Source organism: Colobus angolensis, unplaced genomic scaffold, assembly GCF_000951035.1.
Source record: "Colobus angolensis palliatus isolate OR3802 unplaced genomic scaffold, Cang.pa_1.0 Scaffold418, whole genome shotgun sequence".
In the NCBI taxonomy this organism is placed as follows: Eukaryota; Metazoa; Chordata; class Mammalia; order Primates; family Cercopithecidae; genus Colobus; species Colobus angolensis.
In genome coordinates this window covers 1,491,765-1,517,081 of record NW_012117577.1, presented here as the reverse complement: position 1 = coordinate 1,517,081, position 25,317 = coordinate 1,491,765, and the positions used below count along the sequence as shown (strand labels likewise).

General features: G+C 40.3%; 1 protein-coding gene across 1 annotated transcript; it reads right to left on the bottom strand.

The window, feature by feature from the left end:
- Positions 1-528: 528 nt before the first annotated feature.
- COQ3 (coenzyme Q3 methyltransferase) lies at positions 529-20,613 on the bottom strand. The gene is given in 6 exon segments (XM_011956441.1): positions 529-1,079; positions 2,642-2,910; positions 4,094-4,193; positions 6,469-6,621; positions 9,962-10,085; positions 20,484-20,613. Coding segments are annotated over 6 exon segments (1,104 nt in total). The 5' UTR covers positions 20,590-20,613; the 3' UTR covers positions 529-727.
- Between the last annotated feature and the right edge of the window lie 4,704 nt (positions 20,614-25,317).

Genomic DNA, 25,317 nt, shown 5'->3' with positions numbered 1-25,317 from the left:
CAGATCACCTGAGGTCAGGAGTTTAAGACCAGCCTGGCCAACATGGCGAAACCCTGTCTCTACTAAAAATACAAAAATTAGCTGTGCATGGTGGCGGGCGCCTGTAATCCCAGCTACTTATGAGGCTAAGGTGGGAGAATCGCTTGCACTTGGGAGGCAGAGGTGCAGTGAGCCTAGCTATGAGGTAGCGCCACTGTGCTCCAGCTCGGGGGTGACACAGCAAGACTCTATCTCAAAAGAAATAAAAATAAAAATAAAAAAAATAGCAAAGCATGGTGGTGCATGCCTGTAGTCCCAGCTACTCAGAAGGCTGAGGTGTGAAGATTGCTTCAGTCCTGAAGGTTGAGGCTGCAATAAGCCATGATCACACCACCACAATCTAGCCTGGGCAACGGAGTGAGACCCTATCTCAAAACAAAAACAAATTACAGCATATATATAAAAAAATTTTTTTTGTACAATGAAATGAATATGCATACCCTAATTATACAACAAAGATTGAGGAACTTAAACTCCTCGATCACATAGATCTTGACAAAACTTTTTATTCATAGAATCCCTTGAAAGTAGCTATTAGATGAAATAACAAAAACTTTTGATCAAGGTTTTAGCCCTTTTTATTGACCTTCTTTTCTTCATGATTCTCTCTCAAAGGATAAATTATATATTTCTTATATTTGAAAACATCAGATGTCCAAGCCATATTACTATAGTCCTCAGAAACAATTCATTTCCTCAGCTCTTCATGCACAGCTGGATTGGTGCAGGCATTAGCTTGGAGCTCTTCTGTTTCTCCCTTGAAAGCAAACTCAGCAGACATTGGGTGTTCCTGGACCCCGGATTTCACAGCATGAGCTGCATAGTTAAGACTGGTATTTTCACTCCAATGCCAGTAACCTGAGAAGGGGTTATAGAGCATTCCTACCACTGTTTGAACTGACAGACCATCTGAAAACAAAATCAGAAAGAGTAGATTTAATAAATATTTTCCTTCCAATTTCCAAGAGTTTCATGCAACTCTCTGCATTAAAAATGCTGAGAAAGGCCGGGCGCGGTGGCTCAAGCCTGTAATCCCAGCACTTTGGGAGGCCGAGACGGGTGGATCACGAGGTTAGGAGATCGAGACCATCCTGGCTAACACGGTGAAACCCCGTCTCTACTAAAAAATACAAAAAACTAGCCGGGCGAGGTGGCGCCGCCTGTAGTCCCAGCTACTTGGGAGGCTGAGGCAGGAGAATGGCGTAAACCCGGGAGGCGGAGCTTGCAGTGAGCTGAGATCCGGCCACTGCACTCCAGCCTGGGCAACAGAGCGAGACTCTGTCTCAAAAAAAAAAAAAAAAAAAGAAAACTTAGAACCACATTCAGAGAATGAAGTCTGTCGCAAATTATACTATATAAGCATAGTAAGTAGTGGAGAGAACCAAACTTGGAGTCAAATGGTCTGGCCTTAAGCCCCACTTAAATGCCTAGTGACCTCTGACTTCTCACAAATCCTGAGTCCTTGTAGGTGAAAGGATATGATAACAATACCTGCCTTTCCTTCCTCACCTAGTTGTAGGTAAGATCAAGTGAGATCATATTTATGAAACATTCTTTTATAAGCTATAAACTATTATGCATTTACCCCGTACAGAATTACTTATGTTATTTAAACTTATAATAATTATTTTTATTGATTTTTAAGTATTCATCCAAATCAATTTCTTTCTTTCTTTTTTTTTTTTGAGACAGAGTTTCACTCTTGTTGCCCAGGCACAATCTCAGCTCACTGCAACCTCTGCCTCCCAGGTTCAAGTGATTCTCCTGCCTCAGCCTCCCGAAAAGCTGGGATTATAGGCATGCGCCACTACACCCAGCTAATTTTGTATTTTTAGTAGACACAGGGTTTCTCCATGTTGGTCAGACTGGTCTTGAACTCCCGACCTCAGGTGATCCACCCGCCTCCGCCTCCCAGAGTGCTGGGATTACAGGTGTGAGCCACTATGCCCGGCCTCAAATCAATGTCTTATAATTGTCATTCAATATCTATTAAGTATTTAACCCCAACTACACCAATGGAAAAATACTGCTATAAGTGTATGGTTTTCCAGTGTTCAGCACCAATATTTTTCTTTTCTTGTTTTTTTTTTTTTTTGGAGACAGGGTCTCACTCTGTTGCCCAGGCTGGAGTGCAGTGATGCAATTTCGTCTTACTGCAACCTCCACCTCCTGGGTTCAAGGGATTCTTGTGCCTCAGCCTCCTAAGTATCTGGGATTATAGGCGTGCACCAACAGTTAACTTTTTCTATTTTTAGTAGAGACGGGGTTTCACCATGTTACCCAGGCTAATCTGGAACTCCTGGCCTCAAGTGATCTGCCCACCTTGGCCTCCCAAAGTGCTGGGATTACAGGCATAAGCCACTATATCCAACCAGCACCAACATTTTTCAAGATCCCTGGACATCCAATATACTAACAGGACACAGGAAGACCCTGGTAGTAAGGGAAAACCGAGGGGTAGAAGAAATCTACAGCAGAGATGCTATCCCCTTATCCAGGCTTCCTGGTTTCTTCTCTACTGTACCTTGCCTGCTGGACTGCTAATGCATTATGGACCATTTTATTGCTATAGATACATATACATACACTCAGAAGAAGAAACCAAGACGTAAACTCCATAAGTCTTACTTTTAACACTTGACAGCAGCACTGTAAAAATGTTTCTAGATCAATCACGTGTTCTACAACTTCAGAAGCTACCACAGCATCAAATGTTTCTGCAGTCTCTTCCACAATCTCTTCCAGGGAACACACTCTGTATTCTATTCTCTTATCCAGGACTGGATCAAATGATTTATGGCACTGTGCTGTTTTAATGTTCTCATCCACAGGATCGATTCCAATAACTGAAGCCCCAAGCCGCCCTAGAGGCTAATGGCATAAAAAACTGTTACCCTCAGGAAGAAAATAGAACATATGTTAGCAATAAAAAGCTTATCAAAAATGAAACAAGATTAACCATGAGGTGATAAATACTGGACATCATTTATGGATACGTGGAAATTCATATACATTTTCTCTAGTTTGTACACATTTGAAATGTTCCACAAATACTTAAAGGTAAGAAGAACAATGAAAACAACAAAAAACTGATTAAAAAAAAAAAAAACTACTCGAAGACAGTGAAAAAAATTTTGTCTATGTACTCTAGATACATTTACTTGCATATAGTACAGTATTAACATATTTAAAGTGCAATAAATGTAACAAGCCATTGAAAAAACAGCAATCATTTTTGAAATATTCAAATTTTCTAAAGAACAATCTTTTCTCAAAAGTTTTTCTGACTAGAAATGATTTTTCATAACTAATTCTTCTCTCAGCTTTTGTATTTAGTCATTTCCCATGACATGTCCAAGTTTTCAAACACAGGTTGGCCAGGCACGGTGGCTCATGCCTATAATCCCAGCAGTTTGAGAGGCTGAGGTGGGTGGATTACCTGAGGTCAGGAGTTCAAGACCAGCCTGGCCAATATGGTGAACCCCTGTCTCTACTAAAAATTAGCCGGGCATGGTGGCAGGAACCTGTAATCCCGGCTAGTCAGGAGGCTGAGGCAGGAGAATCGCTTGAACCTGGGAGGCGGAGGTTGCAGTGAGCTGAGATGGTGCCATTGCACTCCAACCTGGGCAACAAGAGTCAAACTCTGTCTCAAAAAAAAAAAAAAAAGATTAAAAGCAACATTATGGATTTTTTTTTTTTTTTTGACAGAGTCTCTCTTTGTTGCCCAGGCTGGAGTGCAGTGGTGCAATCTCAGCTCACTGCAACCTCTGCCTCCCGGGTTCAAGCGATTCTCCTGCCTCAGCCTCCTGAGTAGCTGGGATTACAGGTGCCGGCTACCGCGCCCAGCTAATTTTTGTATTTTTAGTAGAGACAGGGTTTCGCCATGTTGGCCAGGCTGGTCTTGAACTCCTGACCTCAGGTGATACACCCACCCCGGCCTCTCAACATGCATTTCTTTTTTTAATGAATAATATTATTTGTTGAAAGAATAAATGAGGCACAAGTCTACTTCTCTTTTCCCCCAGTTAAAAATGGCAGGAAAGCTATCACTTACTTCAGTTAACAGCCCACCACCACAGCCAACGTCAAGAATCTTCATCCCAAACAAAGGTTTTCCTGGCTGGTGATTAGGAATTGTTTTCAGAAGATTGTCTCTTTTTTAAAAAATTCAAAACATACCAAAACAAATAATTAATTTTATCAATGAAAAGTCACAAATATATGCAGTTTCAAGGAAATATTAACCTCCATTTAAATACATTATTTATATTTTTTGATAAACAGATCTTTCAACATTAAGCGACATTTAATTTACAAAACATTTTCAATAATAAAAAGCAGGAGGCTTAAAGGTCTGAAATAATCTAGTAGTAATTATGACTTAATTATTGTTTTAGTAATAATATAAGGAAAAATTTTTGAAATAATCTAGATTAACCTAATTTCAATTGCTTGAGATATCATGACACATGTTTTGACTTTGCTGTCAATACTTGCTAGACCCATTTCACGTCAGCAGCAAATAGGTTATTTTACAGAGCTTAGAAAAAGCAGATGGGAGACCTATATTTTCAGAATTTGTCTATATTCCCTTTGAAATAAAATGTCTTTTAATCTTCTCAATGAGTGGTGTTTTCATGTTATGACCATGTAAACCGGCATCTAAATCAAGTAAACTTACTTCTAAGATAATCACAGTAATACTTTACCTATACAAACATATGTATACACACATATACACACAAGTATATATACACCTAACAGTATTGTAAACTAAACATATATATAGAGAGAGGATTATGCATAAATTTTAATTATACTTATATTAAAATAAATATTATTCATAATGAGGATATCTTAAGATATCTTCTATTACCATTAAAATTAATTGAATTCTAAGAAAAACATGGATAGTGGTTAAGTAGATCATTCTGGAAAGTTATACAGAAAAGACCCATTTCAAATGAAGTCCGTTCCATTCTTTAAACAGCAGCTAAAATGACTCCTTTACATCATAATTTAGATCATACCACTTTCCTTTGATGGGTTCTAATTATGCTCAAAATAAAATCTAAACTTTTAACCATAGCTTGCACTGCCCTGGGTTATTATGTGTGATGTCTAGTTAAAGGTGTCTCAGCAGTTTGAATAGAGTAATTCTCAAACTTGGTATACATTAGAATCATGTAAAAAGTTTGCTTAAAATGGAGTGCTGACCCCTCCCCAGAGCAGTAGGTCCCTGATGACACCTGATAATTTGCATTTCTAATGAGTTCCTAGGGGAACTAATGTCACTGTCCAGGGCCTACACTTGAGAACCAGTGTTCTAGCTTACAAGAATGACATTTCTGTTTTTCTTTGCTTTACGATTTGTTGCAGTGATCCACAAAGTCAGTGGTATTAAAGGATGCCAGTGTTTCTCTTTTTGCTACATTGATTCTGGATGAACCAACAAAAACCAACCAGAAAGTTCCTTGAGGGCAAAGTCTGAGTCAGATATTCTGTGTCTGTCACAGTGCTTTGCCCAAAATTGTTTGATGAATACATAAATGGACAGAAGAACAAATGAACAATTTCTTAAATGTAAGCCCTGATGAACTCTTGCCTTTTCTTAACTCCCACAGCAACCTATAAGTTCCCAAAGCACATAGATTATGTTTCATTCATCTTAAGAGTCTTTTACAGTCTAGTCCCTGAGCTCTGTATGAGGTAAGTTCTCAAAAAAAATTGTTGAATCAAACTTTACCAGAACTGCCTAAGTCAGTTTCGCCACTGTAGGTCTGTAGTTATAAAATGGCCTTGGGCCAGGCACAGTGGCTCATGCCTGTAATCCTAGCACTTTGGAAGGCTGAGGCGGGTGGATCACCTGAGGTCAGGAGCTTGAGATCAGCCTGGCCAACATAGTGAAACCCTGTCTCTACAAAAAATACAAAAATTAGCTGGGCATGGTAGCAGATTCCTGTAATCCCAGCTACTCAGGAGGCTGAGGCAGGAGAATCGCTTGAACCCAGGAGGTGGAGGTTGCAGTGAGCCAAGATCATGACATTGCACTCCTGCCTGGGTGACAAAAGCGAGACTCCATCTTAAAATTAAATAAATAAATAAATAAATAAAATAAATAATAAAATAAAATAATATGGCCTTGATGCCATAAGACCCTAGTTTGCTTTTATAAGAACTTAATTGTAATTAACTTGATAATGTACAAATAGGCTTCAAATTAAGCTATGAAAGCAGCCTAGACCTTGCATGATATTATTAAAAATTAATGGTTTCAAACAGTGGTAATTGAAAAGAATCTCCCTAATTTCCAAAGCAAACTTAATGTGCAGCATTTTTAACTAGGTATAAACTAAGAGAAAAAGGAATGTGAAATATGAATTCTTTAAAAGTTCCATTTAAAAAGACTTAGAGTTTCTGGAATGTTACCTAATAAATGGCACCCTCAGGTCATTCATGGAATGAAGAGGTGCATATACTCCTTGCTCATCCCACCATTTGTGAGCCAGGGCCAAGAAGGTTTTTACCTCACCGCTGTCGACAGTGGTTTGGGAAGTACTGTACAGTCTCGCCCAAGGGTACCTAAGAGGTGAAAACGAAGAACCAGGCAAATACTGCTGTTTTGAAGAAATGTTTAACATGGGGTATATCATGTAGCAAGATAGTCTTATTTATAATTTATTATATTCTAAATCTGTATATTGCTCAATATTGATGCTTTAAAACCAAGTTTTCTTATAATCACACTGCTTATAAATATATATAGTCACAGATGAAACAAAATTACTTTCCAAGTAAGTTTCAATTCAAAACAGAACTTTATAAAACTTAGCCTTCTGGGTTATATCTAATAATAATAACAATAATAATAATAATAACTGGTTGGGCGTGGTGGCTCACGTCTGTAATCCCAGCACTTTGGGAGGCCGAAAGGGGCAGATCAAGAGGTCAGGAGTCTGAGACCAGCCTGACCAACATGGTGAAACCCATCTCTACTAAAAATACAAAAATTAGCTGGGCATTGTGGTGTGTACCTCTAATCCCAGCTACCCAGGAGGCTGAGGCAGAAGAATCACTTGAATCTGGGAGGTGGAGGTTGCAGCAAGCCGAGACTGCGCCACTGCACTCCAACCTGGGCAACAGAGCGAGACTCTGTCTCTAAATAAATAAATAAATGCTACCATTTATTGAGCACTTATTAAATTCCAGGTATTGTTTAAGAGTTCCACATATATTACCTCACGTAATCCTTCCAACAACTCTGCAAGGTGGGTACTATTATTATCTCTATTTTACAGATAAGAAAAGGGAGGCTCAGAGAGATTAAGTAAATGGTGGGGCCGGGATTTGAACACAGGTACCTCCATCTTCTCTGCTCCATTTCTACTGCCACAATTCTAACCCAAGCACCCATCATCTCTTGCCTGAACTATTGTCCTAGCCTTCTAACTGGTAGCTGCTTCCTACCTCATCCCTTTCCAATCTGTTCTCCATGATGCATCTAGAGTGATTGTTCCAAAATACAAATCTGATTGTTATTTTCCTGAATAAAATGCTTCCATATCTTCCCAGTGCCATTAGAAAAAAAGACCAAAATTCCTTAGCATCGTTTACAAAGCTCTGAATTATTTCGTGCTCAGTTTCCACCGTTTCCAAACTCACTTCCTTCTATTCTCCTCATCCTTCCCATTCCAGCCACGTGGGTCCTTTTTCAGTTCTTTGGACTGGTCATGCACGCTCTTTCCTCAGGCACTTCACATAGGTTAGTTGTTCCCTCTGCCTGGAACATTCTTCCCACCTCCTTCCTTTCCTCTCCCAAACACCTAATTAATTCCTTCTCATCCTTCAGATCTTAGTTTCAATTAAATGTTATCTAAGAATCTTCCCTGATCTGCTGCACATGATGGCTCACATCTGTAATCCCAGCATTTTGGGAGGCTGAGGCAGGTGGATCACCTGAGGTCAGGAGTTCCAGATTAGCCTGGTAAACATGGTGAAACCCTGTCTCTACTAAAAATACAAAAATTAGCCAGGTGTGGTGGCAGGTGCCTGTAATCTCAGCTACTTGGGAGGCTGAGGCATGAGAATTGCTTGAACCAGGGAGGTAGAGGCTACAGTGAGCTGAGATCACGCCACTACACTCCAGCCTGGGTGAAAGAGCAAGACTCTGTCTCAAAAAATAAATAAATAAATAAATATCTTCCCTGATCCTCAAAATTGGGTCATGTTCCCCTCATCCCCCTATCCCCCTATTTTAACTCCTATACCACTTTGTACTTCTTCATGGGGCTGTGTGATTATCTGATCGATCATGTCTGTCTTCCACTAGACCACAAGCACTATGAAGGCAAGGCATGGACTGTCTTCCTTACCATTTTATTCTTAGTGACTAGTACAGTTCCTGGAACATGGTGCTCAGGAAGCACTTGGTAAATGAATAATCTGAAGGAACAAGCCCAGAAAAGTATATAATTTGCCTAAAATTTTATTTAATTAAATGGGATCAAACAGGAATAAAGAGGGATTAGACACTACACTGACTTCCATGTAGTAGTATATAGTATAGAAAAATCCTTCAAAGGGCTGCTCGGGTAAAAGATAATAAGGATGTTAACTTACAAAAAGTAATGCCATTCACATTTTTATTATGTTTTTTTTAGCCACATAACGAGAGCATACTCTATATTCATTACTTTTTTTTCTTTTGAGATTTAAATGTCATTCCTCTTCAATATTATCTTAGGAATATTAGCCCCCTTGTCCATGCTTCATGCAAAGCCTCAGTAATCAAGGACTAATTTACAATAGATAACAGTAGGTGATTGCTCATTTGACTAAGAATGATTTCATATAAACCCAATCTCAAAGGGGCTCATTTACAAGAAGGAGGAACAAGCACTTAGAAAACAGAGTTCAAGGCTGGGTGCGGTGGCTCATGCCTGTAATCTCAGCACTTTGGGCGGCCGAGGCGGGTGGATCACTTGAGATCAGGAGTTCAAGACCAGCCTAGCCAACATGGTGAAACTCCTTCTCTACTAAAAATATGAAATTAGCCAGGTGTGGTGGCGCATGCCTGTAATCCCAGCTACTCGGAGGGCTGAGGCAGGAGAACTGCTTGAACCCGGAAGGCGGAGGTTGCAGTGAGCCAAGATTGTGCCATTGCACTCCAGCCTGGGCAACAAGAGCGAGACTCTGTTTCAATTAAAAAAAAAAAAAAAAATTAGCTGGCCGTGGTGGCAGGCGCCTGTAATCCCATTGACTCGGGAGGCTGAGGCAGGAGAATCGCTTGAAGCTGGGAGGCGGAGGTTGCAGTGAGCTGAGATCGCACCATTGTACTCCAGCCTGGGCAATAGGAGCCTCCGCCTCAAAAACAAACAAACAAACAGAGTTCAAGTATTAATGCTATGCAATATTTTCACAAGGTTAAAAGTTGGCTTATAAAATACAAATATAGAAAGATATTACTTTCATTCAATTTTACTACCTTAGCCACCTTATCATATTTATGCAGCACCCAAATCATTTATGATTTCTAAAAATTTTAAAATATTGTATTAGGTATTATAAGTAATATTTATGATTTTAAGCACTGCATTGTTTGTGTCTTGTCATAAGGACATTATAAGGAAATAAAAATTCTTCTCTAAGTAATAGTCTTATATTGAAAACAAAAGCTATCTCTGAATCTGAATGAAGGTTATTTATTGTCTGTATACTATATTATTCTATTACCGTTTCTGTGGGTTTGAAACTCCCCAAATTTAAAAATTATTAGAAAATAAATTAGTCGAGACTACTTAAATAAACACAAGCTACTTTAATCAAACCACATGAACTATTACATACTGACTGGGTTTATTAAATACTAAAAACCTATTGCAAATAATTACGTGAATATTTGCCACGGTAATAATAAACTCACCTGAAACTCTTTATTCTGTTCAGACAGGAAAAGGTCGTCCTGTAGGATTTGAACATGGTTCTGTATTCATTGAAAACCCCTGGTTTAATCTGTAGCATCCAACTGAGCTGGTTCTTCACATAAACTGAAAAAAAAAACCAAAAATTAAATATCTACAGAAAAGCATTGCACAGTAAGAATCCCTCATATGCATGTAATTGAAGATTTTATTTTATTTTATTATTTATTTTGTTTTAGAGTCTTGCTCTGCCACCCAGGTTGGAGTGTAATGGCACAGTCACGGCTTACTGCAGCCTCTACCTCCTGGGCTCAAGCAATCCTCCCACCTCAGCTTCCCAAGTAGTGGGGACTACTACAGGCACATGCCACCATGCCCAGCTAATTTTCGTTGTTATTGTCATTGTTGAGATGGGGTCTCCCTATGTTGCTCAGGCTGGTCTGAAACTGCTGGGCTCAAGGGATACTCCTGCCTCAGCCTCCCAAAGTGCTGGGATTCACCGGGCCTGGACAAAATTTTATTTTATATGGTAATGCTATGTTACATTACAATTGATAAACAAAGGGTTTTTGTTTGCTTTTTACTTAAGATTTTACCTAAAAAATAAAATAAAGGTCTTACATTCTGGTATCTAACTCTAACCCAGACATTTCTAAAATTATTAGCCAAAACAAGTAATGCATGTTTACAGTTTTTCATGCCATTAGTTTTTACATCTACATTATGTACATAAAATGACAGGAATGATATTCAAATATAAAATGTTATGTTTTAAACTAGGATAATATTAATTCTGAAATTATTTGTCAAAATTAGTTCAAATTCTGTCAATTCCATATTAGCTACATGAAATGAATTTTTTACATATGCTCAACACCCTTTACAGAGGAAAAAAAAAAGTGTGTGTATATATAACCTAAAATAAACATTCACCCAGTCTATATGCTCAACTTACACAGGGGCTGCTTTATGAGCCAGTAGCTGTGTTGCAGAACACTCAGTTGTTCAATAAACGTTCAGACAAAGTAGACTTTAGAGCAAAGAAAGTACTAGAAACAAAGAGGGGCATTACATCACAATAAAAGGGATAATCCACCAAGAAGAAAAAGCAATACTGTATGCACCAGCAAGGCGCGGTGGCTCATGCTTGTAATCCCAGCGCTTTGGGAGGCTGAGGCAAGCAGATCATCTGACGTCATGAGTTCAAGACCAGCCTGGTCAACATGGTGAAACACTATCTCTATCAAAAATACAAAATTAGCCAGGCGTGGTGGCGTGTGCCTGTAATCCCAGCTATCCGGGAGGCTGAGGCAGGAGAATCACAGGAACCCGGGAAGCAGAGGCTGCAGTGAGCTGAGATCGAGCCACTATATTCCAGCCTGGGCAATGGAGCAAGACTCTGTCTTGAAAAAACTGCATACCACAAACAACAGAATTCCAAAACACATAAAGACTCATAGAAATGAAATGAGAAACAAACAAATCCACAATTAAAAGTTGGAGACTTCAACACTCCTCTCTCAGTAATTGATAGAACCACTGGATAGAAAACCAACAGGGATAAAGAAGAACTGAACAAGACCATTATTCAATACAATCCACTTAAAATGTGTAAAACACTTTCCCCAAACAACAAGATACACGTTATTTCAAGCATGCACGGAACATTCCTAAAGATAGACCATGTCCTGAGACACAAAACAAATCTTCACAACTTTAAGTGAAATCACAGAAACTATATTTTTGACTGTAACAGGATCAAATAAATAATAGAAAAATAATACTAAAAAGCAAAACACTTGGAAATTAAACAACATACTTCTAAACAATCCGTAAGTCAAAGACAAGTCTCAGGGATATTTTAAAAATTGAAGTAAATGAAAATAAATACACTACATATAAAAATTGGTGGATATAACTAAAGGAGTACTGAGAGGGCAATTTATATCACTAAAATAATAGTATTGAAAAGGAAGAAAGGTCCAGGCATGGTGGCTCACACCTGTAATCCCAGCACTTTGGGCACTTTGGTAGGCCGAAGCAAGCAGATCACATGAGGTCAGGAGTTCAAGACCAGTCTGGCTAACATAGTAAAACCCTGTCTCTACTAAAAATACAAAACTTAGTCAGGGATGGTGGTACACACCTGTAGTCCCAGCTACCTGGGAGGCTGAGACAGAAGAATCACTTGAACCTGGGAGATGGAGGTTGTAGTGAGCCAAGATTGCGCCACTGCACTCCAACCTGGGTAATGGAGTAAGACTCTGTCTCCAAAAAAAAAAAAAAGAAAAGAAAAGAAAAGAAAAAAAAGAAAAGTAAGAAAGGCCTCTAATCAACAACCTAAGTTTCCACCTCAAGAACTAAAAGGAGAGCAAAACAAACATAAAGCAAGAAAGCGGAAATCAGAAAATGATAAAAATAGAAATCAGCCAGATGAGGGGGCTCACATCTATAAACCCAGAGCTTTGGGAGGCCATGGCAAGTGGATCACTTGAGGTCAGGAGTTCGAGACCAGGCTGGTCCACATGATGAAAGCCTATCTCTGCTAAAAATACAAAAATTAGCCAGGCATGGTGGCACATGCCTGTAATCCCAGTGACTCTGGAGGCTGAGGCACAAGAACAGCTTGAACCTGGGAGGCAGAGGTTGCAGTGAGCCGAGAGTGCCTCTGCACTCCAGCCTGGGTGACAGAGTGAGACTCTGCCTCAAAAAACAAACAAACAAACAAATAAATAAATAAATAAGAAAATCAATGACATTGAAAACAAAACAAAGCCATAGAAAATACATCAAATCTGGGCCAGGCGCGGTGGCTCAAGCCTGTAATCCAAGCACTTTGGGAGGCCGAGACGGGCGGATCACGAGGTCAGGAGATCAAGACCATCCTGGCTAACACGGTGAAACCCCGTCTCTACTAAAAATACAAAAACTAGCCAGGCGAGGTGGCGGGCGCCTGTAGTCCCAGCTACTCTGGAGGCTGAGGCAGGAGAATGGCGTAAACCCGGGAGGTGGAGCTTGCAGTGAGCTGAGATCCGGCCACTGCACTCCAGTCCGGGTGACAGAGCGAGACTCCGCCAAAAAAAAAAAAAAAAAAAAAAGAAAATACATCAAATCTGAAATTAATTCACTGCAAAAACCAATAAAATTCATAATCTCCAGCAAGGCTGACAAAGAAAAGATGTAAATCACCAATATCAAGAAATAAAGAAAGGATATTACTATAGACCTCATAGATATTAAAAGGTTGACAAGAGAATACTACAAATAACTCTACACTCAGAAGTTCTACAATTTAGACAAAATGGACTAATTCCATAAAAACCACAAACTACCAAAATTCATATAGGATAAAATAGAGAGCCTGAATAACTGATAACTACTAAAGAAATTGGATTCATAGTTAGAAACCTGAAAAACAAATCTCCAGTCTTGGATGGCTTCGCTGGTGAATTCTACTAAACATTTAAAAAGATAACAACCAATTCTACTTAACCTCTTAAAAAAATAGAAGGGTAAGGAATACTTCCCAGGCCATTTTATGAAGCCAACATTACTCTGATACAAAAATCAAAGAGTACAGCAAAGACTACAGACCAATGCGTCTCAGGAACAGACACAAAAATTCTTAGCAAATATTAGCACAATATAATTCAGCAACATATAAATAGAACAATACAGCACAACCACGTGAGATTTATTCCAGGTATGCAACACTAGTTCAACATTTAAAAACTCAGTTAATATAATTGACCATATTAACAAACAAAAAAAAAGAGTAACACACCAGGCGGGGTAGCTCACACCTGTAGTTCCAGCACTTTGGGAGGCTGAAGAGTCAAGATTGTTTGAGCCCAGGAGTTCAAGACAAGTCTGGGCAACATAGTGAGACCCTATCTCTACAGAAAAACTTTAAAAATTAGCCAGGTATAGTGGTGTGCATCCATGGTCCTTGCTACTGAGGAGACTGAGATGGGAAGACTGTTTGAGCCTGGGAGGCAGAGGCTGCAGTGAGCCATGATTGCACCACTGCACTCCAGCCTGCGAGACAGAGCAATATTGTTTCAAAAAACAAACAAGCAAAAACCAAAAACCAAAACAAAACAAATACCAAACATAATCATGTTGATTGATACAAAGTATTTAACAAAATCCATATCCATTATGATTAAAAACTTTTGGCAAACTAAGAATGAAAGGGAAATTATTTTACAAAACAGCTATAAAAACCTATAGCTCACCTAGTACTTAATGGTGAAAGACTAAGCCCTTTCCCCCTAAAATCAGAAACAAGGTAAACACATCCATTCTCACAACTCTTACTCAACATAGTACTGAAAGTCTTATTCAGTGCAATGAGGCAAGAAAAGGAAATAAGAGGTATATAGAATGTTAAGGAAGAAATTAAACTGTCCCTATTGTCTATATAGAAAATCCTAAGAAATCTTTAAAAGGCTCCTGGAACTAATAAGTGAATTCAGAAAGGGCAAAGATTAAAGGCCGGGCGCGGTAGTTCACACCTGTAATCCCAGCACTTTGGGAGGCCGAGTTGGGTGGATCACCTGAGGTCGGGAGTTCGAGACCAGCCTGACCAACATGGAGAAATCCTGTCTCTACTAAAAATACCAAATGAGCCAGGCATAGTGGTGCATGCCTGTAATCCCAGCTACTCGGGAGGTTGAGGCAGGACAATTGCTTGAACCCAGGAGGCAGAGGTTGTAATGAGTAGAGGTCGCGCCATTGCACTCCAGCCTGGGCAAGAAGAGCGAAATTCCATCTCAAAAAAAAAAAAAAAAAAAAAAAAAGTCAAAGATTACAAAGGAACACAAAAAAGTCAGTCTTGTTTCTATATATTAACAGTGAACAAGTGGAAGGCAAAATTCAAAATGTAAAATGCCTTATTATTTTAAATCATTCCAAAAAAATTTTCGTTATTGCATAAATCAAACAAAAACATGTACAGAATCTATATGCTTAAAATTACACAACACTGATGAAATAAATCAAAGAATAAACGTGAGACATATTGGAAAATTCAACATAGTAAAAACATCAGTTTTCCCCAAACTGACCTATACATTTAATATAATTCCTATCAAAATCTCAATAGCCTTTTTTTTTTGGTAGACACAGACATACTGACTTTACAATTGATATGGAAAGGCAAAATAGGCCAGGTGCGGTGGCTCACGCCTGTAATCCCAGCACTTTGGGAGGCTGAGGCAGGTGGATCACTTGAGGTAAGGAGGTTGAGACTAGTCTGGCCAACATGGTGAAACCTCGTCTCTACTAAAAATAAAAAAATTAGCCAGGCGTGGTGGTGGGCACCTGTAATAATGAGCTACTTAGAGGGCTGAGGCAGGAGAATTGCTTGAACCCAGGAGGCAGAGGTTGCAGTGAGCCGAGATCGCAGCATTACACTCTAGTATGGGTGACAAGAGCGAAACTCCGTCTCAAAAACTAAATAATAAACAAAAACCTTACCTATACACGCGCACACACACACACATACTCGCTCTCTCCCACAATGAGTGCATGTACTGGTGGCATAAACCAAATAAGGTCTGTAGTGGAGTCAATTATACTAAAGTTGATTTCCTGGCTTCAACAATGTGCTATAGATGGTATCACCAAGGAACTGGGTGAATAGGATATGGAAATTCTCTCTGTGTGTTTGGGGTTCTTGTTTTGTTTTGTTTTTTGGGGGAACAGGGTCTCACTCTGTCGCCCAAATGGGACTGAAGAGGCATGATCTCAGCTCACTGCAATCTCCGCCTTCCAGTTTCAAGTGATTCTCCGACCTCAGCCTCCCAAGTAACTGGCACTACAGGCGCACACGCCACCATGCCTGGCTAACTTTTTGTATTTTTAGTAGAGACAGGCTTTCACCATGTTGGCCAGCCTGATCTCAAACTCCTGACTTCAAGTGATCCGTCTGCCTTGGCCTCCCAAAGTGTTGGGATTACAGGCATGAGCCACCGCACCCAGCCTCTCTGTGCTATTTTTGCCATTTCTTGTGTTTGAAATTATTTCAAAATCAAAAATTTTAAAAATCAGAAAGTACAAAAGGGTACAGTACAAAGTATCTCTCCTACTCCTGACTGTAGCTATCTAGTTTCTCTCCCTACAACCAATCTTACTAGATTTGTATGTAAGATTCCAGAGGCATTTTATACATATACAATCATTTTAAAGTATCAGTTTCTCTCATTTTATATAAAATGTAGCATAATACACTCATTCTTCTGAATGTTTTTCCTCACCTACCAACATATCTTGGAAATTATTTCATGTTTTTTAAAAGGCTATGTGCTAATTCATTGTGTGGCTATATTATTTAAGGAGTTCCCTAATAATGGGCATTTGGGTAATTATCAACACTATGAGATTAGGGCCGGGTGTGCACCTGTAGTCCCAGTTACTTGGGAGCCTGGGGCACAAGAATCACTTGAACCTGGGAGGTGGAGATTGCAGTGGGCGAGCTCACACCACTGCACTCCAGCCTGGGCAAAAGAGTGAGACTCCGTCTCAAAATAACAACAACAACTAGAGATTAAAAGACATAGGTTTTTTTCATTTCATATGTGTTTCAGAGTCCCTGTAGGTAAAATCTCAAGAATGACGTCAAAGGGTATGTGCATTTGTAAATCTGTAATTGCCACTAAATAGATGTTGAACCAATTTACCATCCTTTGGGTAATATATGAGAGTGTCTCATGTTGGTTTTCCCACACTGTCACCCATACAATGTGTTAACCTTTTTTTTTTTTTTTTTTTTTTTTTTTGAGACAGAGTCTCGCTCTGTCGCCCAGGCTGGAGTGCAGGGGAGTGATCTTGGCTCACTGCAAGCTCCACCTCCCGGGTTCACGCTATTCTCCTGCCTCAGCCTCCTGAGTAGCTAGGACTACGTGCACCCGCCACCACGCCCGGCTAATTTTTTGTATTTTTAGTAGAGACGGGGTTTCACTGTGTTAGCCAGGATGGTCTCGATATCCTAACCTTGTGATCTACCCGCCTTGGCCTCCCAAAGTGCTGGGACTACAGGCCTGAGCCACAGCACCCAGCCTATGTTAAACATTTTTATGTTTGCTAATCAAATATATGAAAATGATATCTTAGTGTAGTTTTAATTAGTTTGTTTTTGTTTTTGAGACAGGGTCTCACTCTGTCACCTGGGCTGGAGTGCAGTGGCACAACCTCTGCTCACTACAACCTCCGCCAACATCGCCCAAGCGATCCTCCTACCTCGGCCTCCCGAGTAGCTGGGACTATAAACTTGGGCCCCCATGCCCAGCTAATGTAGTTTCAATCTATCATGAGTGAGGTTAAGCATCTTTTCTTATGTTTAATGGTCATTTATATTTCACATTTTGTCTTTTTGTAGTCTCTGCATGCTTCTCTCCTGAGTTTATATTTATTTGGTTTTATTTTTTAATCAGCCCTTCACAGTCCATCCCAAATCCATTACAATGTTCTTTTTTAGTAAAGTTCATGTGTCTAGGCTTTTGTTCATTTTATTTATTTATTTATTTACTTATGAAACAGGGTCCAGCTGTGTTGCCCAGGCTGGAGTGCAGTGGTGGGTTCATGACTTACTGTAGCCTCTACCTCCCGGGCTCAAGTAATCCTCCTACCTCAGCCTATCCAGTAGCGAGGTCCACAGGAGCACACACCACCATGCCCAGCTAAATTTTGTGTTTTTTTTTTTTGTAGAGACAGGGTTTTGCTATGCTGCCCGGGGTGGTTTCAAACTCCTCAGCTCAAGCGATCCACCTGCCTCGGCCTCCCAAAGTGCTGGGATTAAAGGTGCTTGGCCTGGCTTTTGTTCATTTTATTTCCTTTTCCACCAACTCTATCTGGACTACCTTTTAAGACCCAGTTCAAATATCACCTGCTGTATGACTTTAGGTCGATAGATGAAATATTATTAAAGAATAAAGTTTAACTATATAAACTGTGATACATAGATAAGGACATATAAGGTATTACTATTATGAAACTAAGCCTTAGAAATTTTAACAATATCTGCCTTCTACGGACAGACAACCCCTGATCTCTCTCTTACCTCCTCTATTTCTGGAAAATGAATCCCTAAGTTATCAGTATTGCTACAATTCTCAAGAGGTTTAAAAACCACCTTAGACCAGATGCAGTGGCTCAATGCCTGTAATCCAAACACATTGGGAGACCAAGGTGGGTGGAATGCTTGAGCCCAGGAATTCAAGGCCAGCCTAGACAATGTGGTGAAACACCTTCTCTACTAAAAATATAAAAATTAGCCATGCATTGTGGTGCCTGCCTGTAGTTCCAGCTACTTGGGAGGCTGAGGTGGGAGGACCGATTGAGCCAGGGAGGCCAAGGCTGCCATGAACTGTGGTCATGCCACTGCACTCTCGCCTGGGGTACAGAGCAAGACCTTGTCTCAAAAAAATAATTAATTAATCTAAAAAGTAAAAATAAAAACAACTCTACCATCTTACCACAACTGAAAGAGAGTAATTGAGTTTGTATTTAAACAGAATGCTACCAATTCCTTCTCTACCTTGAATCTGTGATCATCCTGGTATTTGAGATTTTAAAGGAACGGGAAAAGGTTTTTTCATTTTATTTATTGAAAAGTCATTTATTCAGCATCCACCAGGCACCATGCTGATGGTGAATAAAACAGGTAACAGATTTTTACCCTGTCAATACTTTATTTCCAGCAATCATAATTTATTGTCTGGATTACTCTAAGGTCTTCCTGGGCCTAGGCTTGCCTGCTTCCATCCCACTTTCTATGTAGACAGCTGTGAAGACAGCTATATAGACAGCTGCCAAGTGTTATTTCCTAAACATAAATCTGCTCATGTTGCTTCTTCGGTAATTTCCACTGTCCGCAGGATAGTCTACCTCAGGAGGTGTATGTGGCCTTTCATGAATGTGTCATGGACAAAAAGGCCTCTTGCCTCATCCCTTGCCACCCCGCCTTTACCTCCTGCCCTGCCCTCCACCTACAAATTTTACTTTTCAAGGAACCTTTTGCGGTTTCTCACAAACTTTCTCACAGATTCTCAAGCTGATCCTTTCCCCTTCCAACTGCTCTTTTTTTTCTTTTGAGACAGAGTCTCACTCTGTTGCTCAGGCTGGAGTGCAATAGTATGATCTTGGCTTACTGCAACCTCTGCCTCCCAGATTCAAGCGATTCTCCTGCCTCAGCTTCCCGAGTAGCTGGAATCACAGGCGCCCACTGCCACGCCCGGCTAATTTTGTATTTTTAGTAGAGATGGGGTTTTGCCATGTTGGCCAGGCTGGTCTCGAACACCTGACCTCAAGTGAGTTGCCTGCCTTGGCCAACTGCTTCTAAAACTGACCACTTCCTTCAAGATTTCGCTAAATATCCCATTCAAGAAGTTTCCTTGATCCCAATTATGGATTAGAGGCTCCCTCTATGTTCACCCCTCAAAAACTGGAACTACGTTTACTGTATCTTTTCTAAATTTTTGATTATAAAAGACACATACGTTTACTTTAAAAAAGTTCATTAAAAGATAAGCATATAAAGGATAAAACGATAGAAAATCACCTACTCTACCACAGGCAATCACTGCAAACTTTCTCTATATATCTCCACCTATAACTCCAAGTTCATTATACATACTGATTTGTAACTTTTTTTGTTTTTGGCTTCTTCCAGGAAACAATGAAACTTTACTTTCTTAACACTGTATCTTATTATTTTTCCATGTGGATACAAATAGATTTAAATCATTTTTATTGGCTGTACTATTTTTCCACTGTAGGATACTACCAACTAATAACCTTTATTAATGGGTGGTTAGATTCCCCATTTTTTTGTTCATTATATCCTGATCTTAGGTCTATCCTAACATTTTTAAAGAGATCCTTGCGGTGTCATTCATTTTTAAATTCCCAGTGCTCATAACAGTGTCTGGCATACAGTATTTGTTAAGAGTTCCATGTAAAAGATGAGCTTAAGTTTCTACTTAACACTGAGAGTTCGAAAATCAGACTGTCTACAAGCACCGGGCAGTGCGTTATTTTCTTGATTTCATTTGCAAATACAGTCTGTTGAATTAACCTATTAATCAAAAAGTAGTACAGCTGCCTTAAATTCTTTCCGAAAAAACAGCAAGCTTTGTGCAAACAAAACACAGATACAAAGCTATGCATAACTACGAGGCGCGAGTTACTCCTGCCCCGACAATGGAAAGATGCAGGACCTTCACGACCGCAGCACACGCAGAGTGGGTCTCCGGCTCCTGGGGTAAGAAGCTCAGCCACTAGAGACCCGCGGCCTGCGCTTTTCCAGACAGGACCACTGGTACTGAGTTCTTTACCCCGGCGTCCGCCAAGGGGACTATGCCAGGTTTACAATGGAGAGAGCTGGGACCAGGGCCAAGCCTCAGGTTTCGCGCTGACCCCTCGCGAGCTCCAGCTACAACCCACCGCCCCACCCCCAGCGCATGCGCAGAGCTGCGAGCCCGCGCAACGGACTGCATGCGAGGGACCTCCGCACACACTCACCCGCCGAGGAAATTAGAGGACGTGCAGCTTTTGTATTACGGCCTCCAGGCCCCAGCACTCTTAAAAACCAACCCCCCGAGGAGCCCAGCTTACCGCCGCCCCACATCGCGACAAACGATCCCACCTCTTTTCCGGTCCCTCCCGAAAAAAGATCCCCAACGTAAAGGTTCCGAGATCCACTTTCGCCCTCTGCAGCCGACTTTTTTTTTTCCTCTCCTTTGCAGAGTCTGTTCCGTTGCCCAGGCTGGAGTACAGTCCCTGATCTGGGATCACTGCAATCTCCGCCACCCGGGTTCAAGCGATTCTCCATGTTGGTTGGTCTCGAATTCCTGACCTCCTCAGGTGATCCACCCGCCTTGGCCTCCCAAAGTGCTGGGATTACAGGCGTGAGCCATCGCTCCCGGCCTGCAGCCAACTTTCATGATTGTATTGAGTATTGTGTATGTATGGCTATACTTTCACGCTCATCTAGCAAACTACATGCAATTAAACTGTAAGATATTTTTACTATCATAAACAACTTTGAAGAGCCTTTATTTCTATACGACCACCTGAAACCTCATGTTCGAAGTTCACCTTAATCAAGCCATTACTTTGTGCTGTGTGATCTTTTATTGCCATGTAGCTCTATTTCACACTTAACAGATGTCTCTTCAAGGACTTTTATATTCCTGTAAGACGCTGACCCTAATGCTAAGAATCGCAAGAGTATGGGAGCACTTCTTCCTCAAGGGAAGAATTCTTTCTCCTTTCAAGGCACTCAAATATCAGATGGCCAGAAGGCCAAATGTAAAACTTATTTTCTGCAAATGACTATTATCCTGTACCGGGTACATACATGACGTAGTAGGCGTTTGTGGCTCCGTCTAGGCAAACTTCATTTAGAGCTAGGAACAGTGATCAGTAACATTCTACCTCTAAATGCACAAAAAGTCTTTCTTTGGGTAAGAACAATGACAAATCTCCAACACTGAAGGCAAAAAAATATTCTGTATTTTCAACAGGCAGGGTCAAATTGGTAAAGAGTTCTTTCAATTAGTGAAATTTACCATTCAGGAATAGAGTTTTTTTTTTTTTTTTTTTTTTTTTTTTTTTGAGACAGCCTCACTCTGTTGCTCAGGCTGGAGTGCAGTGGCACAATCTCAGCTCACTGCAACCTCCACACCCCCAGGCTGGGGTGATTCTTGTGCCTCAGCCTCCTGAGTAGCTGGGATTACAGGTGTATGCCACCACTCCCGGCTAATTTTTGTAGTTTCAGTCAGGGTTTCACCATGTTGGCCAGGCTGGTCTCAAACTCCTGACTTCAGGTGATCTGCCTGCCTCAGCCTCCCAAAGTTCTGGGATTACAGGTGTGAGTACCTCACCCAGACAGGAATAGTCTTTCATTTATGGTTCTTAGCTAAAATATTGACCTCCTCCTAAGAGTGGTCACACTTTTCAGTTGCTATGTCCTCTTCAGAGCTCCTCTACCCTTAGATACATAATCATCTCTCCACATGAAGGCAAAAAGCTCTGCATAAAAGAGAATGTAGCACGTGTTACATTTATTGGAGTGACACATCCAAGGAAAAAGCAAACTACAAGCATGATTAAATAAAGTTCTAGGACCTTTATACGTACTTTCTTTGAATGCACCACACTTCACTGGGCTTCAGAGCCTTTCCAATACATTTTCAGTTTAACAAGAAAGGGAATCAGTGATTTGCCTTAATGCTGACAAGAAGTACGTCTTTTGAACACCCAGAACTAGTCTGGCCCAGATAAGCAAAACTAGCTAATAGTACTTCTCGCTACAAACATCAACAAAGGGCCTTCCCAATGACTCTTAAACCTAAGTGGTAATGGAAAGTTGTATTGGCTGTAATGCAGCATATGGCCATTGTTGGAGATATTTCCCCAGATTATTATTATGGTCTCACCTGTAAGAGTCTACCTATTTATTCTGCTATAAAACTCTTAATGTCTATTTTGTAATTCAATTTTATAAACATTGAATCCAAGGGTAAAGTGCTCCCTTGTAGCTTTGAAATCATAAAGAGCTGGGCGCAGAGGCTAACGCCTGTAATCCCAGCACCTTGGGAGGCCGAAGTGGGCGGATCACCTGAGGTCAAGAGTTTAAGACCAGCCTGGCAAATATGGTGAAACCCCACCTCTACTACAAAAAAATACAAAAATTAACTGAGCATGGTGACGAAAGCCTGTAATCCCGGCTACTTGGGAGGCTGAGGCAAGAGAATTGCTTGGAAGGTGGAGGTTGCAGTAAGCTAGATCACGCCACTGCACTCCAGCCTGGGCAACAGAGCAAGACTCTTGTCTCCAAAAAAAAAAAAAAAAAAACATATACCACTACATCCACTTAGTTTAACTGGTAAGTTTTCACATTTTCTTAAAAATTTTACATAAATTGGTAACTCAGAATAATTCTATCTAACTACCAAAATCAGAATGTGGCAGATTTAACCAAGGTATCTTTAAAGGAACTCTACAGGTATCTGATAAACCTTTATGGTATAAATATAACCCATGTGTGCTTTTTAAAGAGCTAAAGCCCATTTTCTCTTTTAAATTTTACACATTACAACCAAATTCCACTTAAAACTGAAAAACTTAACAGCTGGATGTGTTTAGAAATAATCTAATTCGGCTGGGTGCGATGGCTCACACTTGCAATCCTACCATGTTGGGAGTCCGAGGCAGGCGGATCACGAGGTCAAGAGATCAAGACCATCCTGGCCAACATGATGAAACTCTGTCTCTACTAAAAACACAAAAATTAGCTGGGCATAGTGGCACAAGCCTGTAGTCCCAGCTACTTGGGTAGCTGAGGCAGGAGAGCTGCTTGAACCCGGGAGGCGGAGGATGCAGAGCCATCACGCCACTGCACTTCAGCCTGGCGACAGTGAGACTCCATTCCAAAACAAAACAAAACCCGCATCTAATTCCTCCCTTACAGCTGAATAAGTTAAGGCCCACGGTGATTTAGTGATTTGCCTAAAACACATCAAGAAACAGAGCCACCTCAATCCAATGACTCCTAATACTTCCATTAACACAGTAAGCTGGGAGCGATGGCTCACGCCTGTAATCCCAGTACTTTGGGGGGTCAAGGTGGGTGGATCACCTGAGGCCAGGAGTTCGAGACCAGCTGGCCAACATAGCGAAACCCCATTTCTACTAAAAATACAAAAGTTAGCCAGGTGTGGTGGCGGGTGCTGTAATCCCAGCTATTCAGGAGGCTAAGGCAGGAGAATCACTTGAACCCAGGAGGCAGAGGTTGCAGTGAGCTGAGATTGCGCCACTGCACTCCAGCCTGGGCGACAGCAGGACTCCATCTCAAAAACCAAAAAACAGTAACTATGCAGTCATACATTGCTTAACTTGGGGATATGTGAAAAATATGTCATTAGGTGATTTCATTGTGATGTGAACATCATAGAGTATACTTACTTACATAAACCTAGATGGTATAGACTACTACACATCCAGGCTACATGGTATAGCCTATCGCTCCTAGGCTACAAATACTATATTGAAAACGGTAGGCAACTGTAATACAATGGTTTTGTGTATTTAAACACAGAAAGGGTACAGAAAAATACCACATTATAATCTTATGGGACCACTATTGTATATGTGGCCTGTCACTGACTGAAACGTCATTATGTGGTATATGACTGTACTCAGTACATTTTAGAAACTTCAATAAATACGTTTAAATTTATCTAAGAGAAGAAAAACTCAGTTTAGATGTAAAGATTTCCATAAGGCAACACTACAGGGACTGTAAACCTAATACAACTCCTATGTAAAAATTCCCAAATACAATAAAAAGTTTTTTTTTTTTTGAGACAAGTCTTGCTCTGTTGCCCAGGCTGGAGTGCAGTGGCACAATCTCGGTTCACTGCCAGCTCCGCCTCCTGGGTTCACGCCATTCTCTTGCCTCAGCCTCCCCAGTAGCTGGGATTACAGGCGCCGGCCACCACACCCAGCTAATTTTTTGTATTTTTAGTAGAGATGGGGTTTCACCGTGGTAGCCAGGATGGTCTCGATCTCCTGACCTCATGAACCGCCCACCTCAGCCTCCCAAAGTGCTGGGATTACAGGCGTGAGCCACCACACCCACCCAAAAAAAATTCTTTACTATTACCTTTCACGTGTTTAAGGAAACAAAAAACTCAGGACACTAAAAACAGACTGCAAAATTTACCTACTTGGTATTACACCACTAGAAACAGATGCTAAAAAGGTAATTTTATAGTGGCAGAAAACATATACACTAATGAGATTCCACACCAATTTTTATTTATATTTTGGGGCCTGAAACAAATCTTATAATCACCTCTTTCAAATTACATTTTATTCCCTTAATGGTGTGGTTTACCACCAGTCCACAAAAACAATTACGACTAACACACTAGAAATATTTTTTTAATAGAACCTCTTAAAGAAGACATTTTCATTAACCAATCCAGACCAAGGATTGTCTCAAAAATTTAATCTGTTAATTTTCTGGTGGTATTATTTTAGAAAATATTTCATAACCAAATTATACATCTAACTTTTATGTAAGTTTTCGCATTCACATCCTAAATCATGAAAACCCTACCTTATAAAACCTTACCACTCAAGGTAAATACTGTATCACATGTCAAGAAAATAATGAATTCTCTAAATCTGGCACTGAAAGTCTGAAAAACCCAAATATCAAATTATAATACTGATTTATGTACTAATAATCACAAATGTCATGACGGCTTTAAAAAAAACTACAGATTTAACTGATAAGCTTGCAAATTATGGCAGAGTAAATAAAACTGTCAAATACTACTTTTGG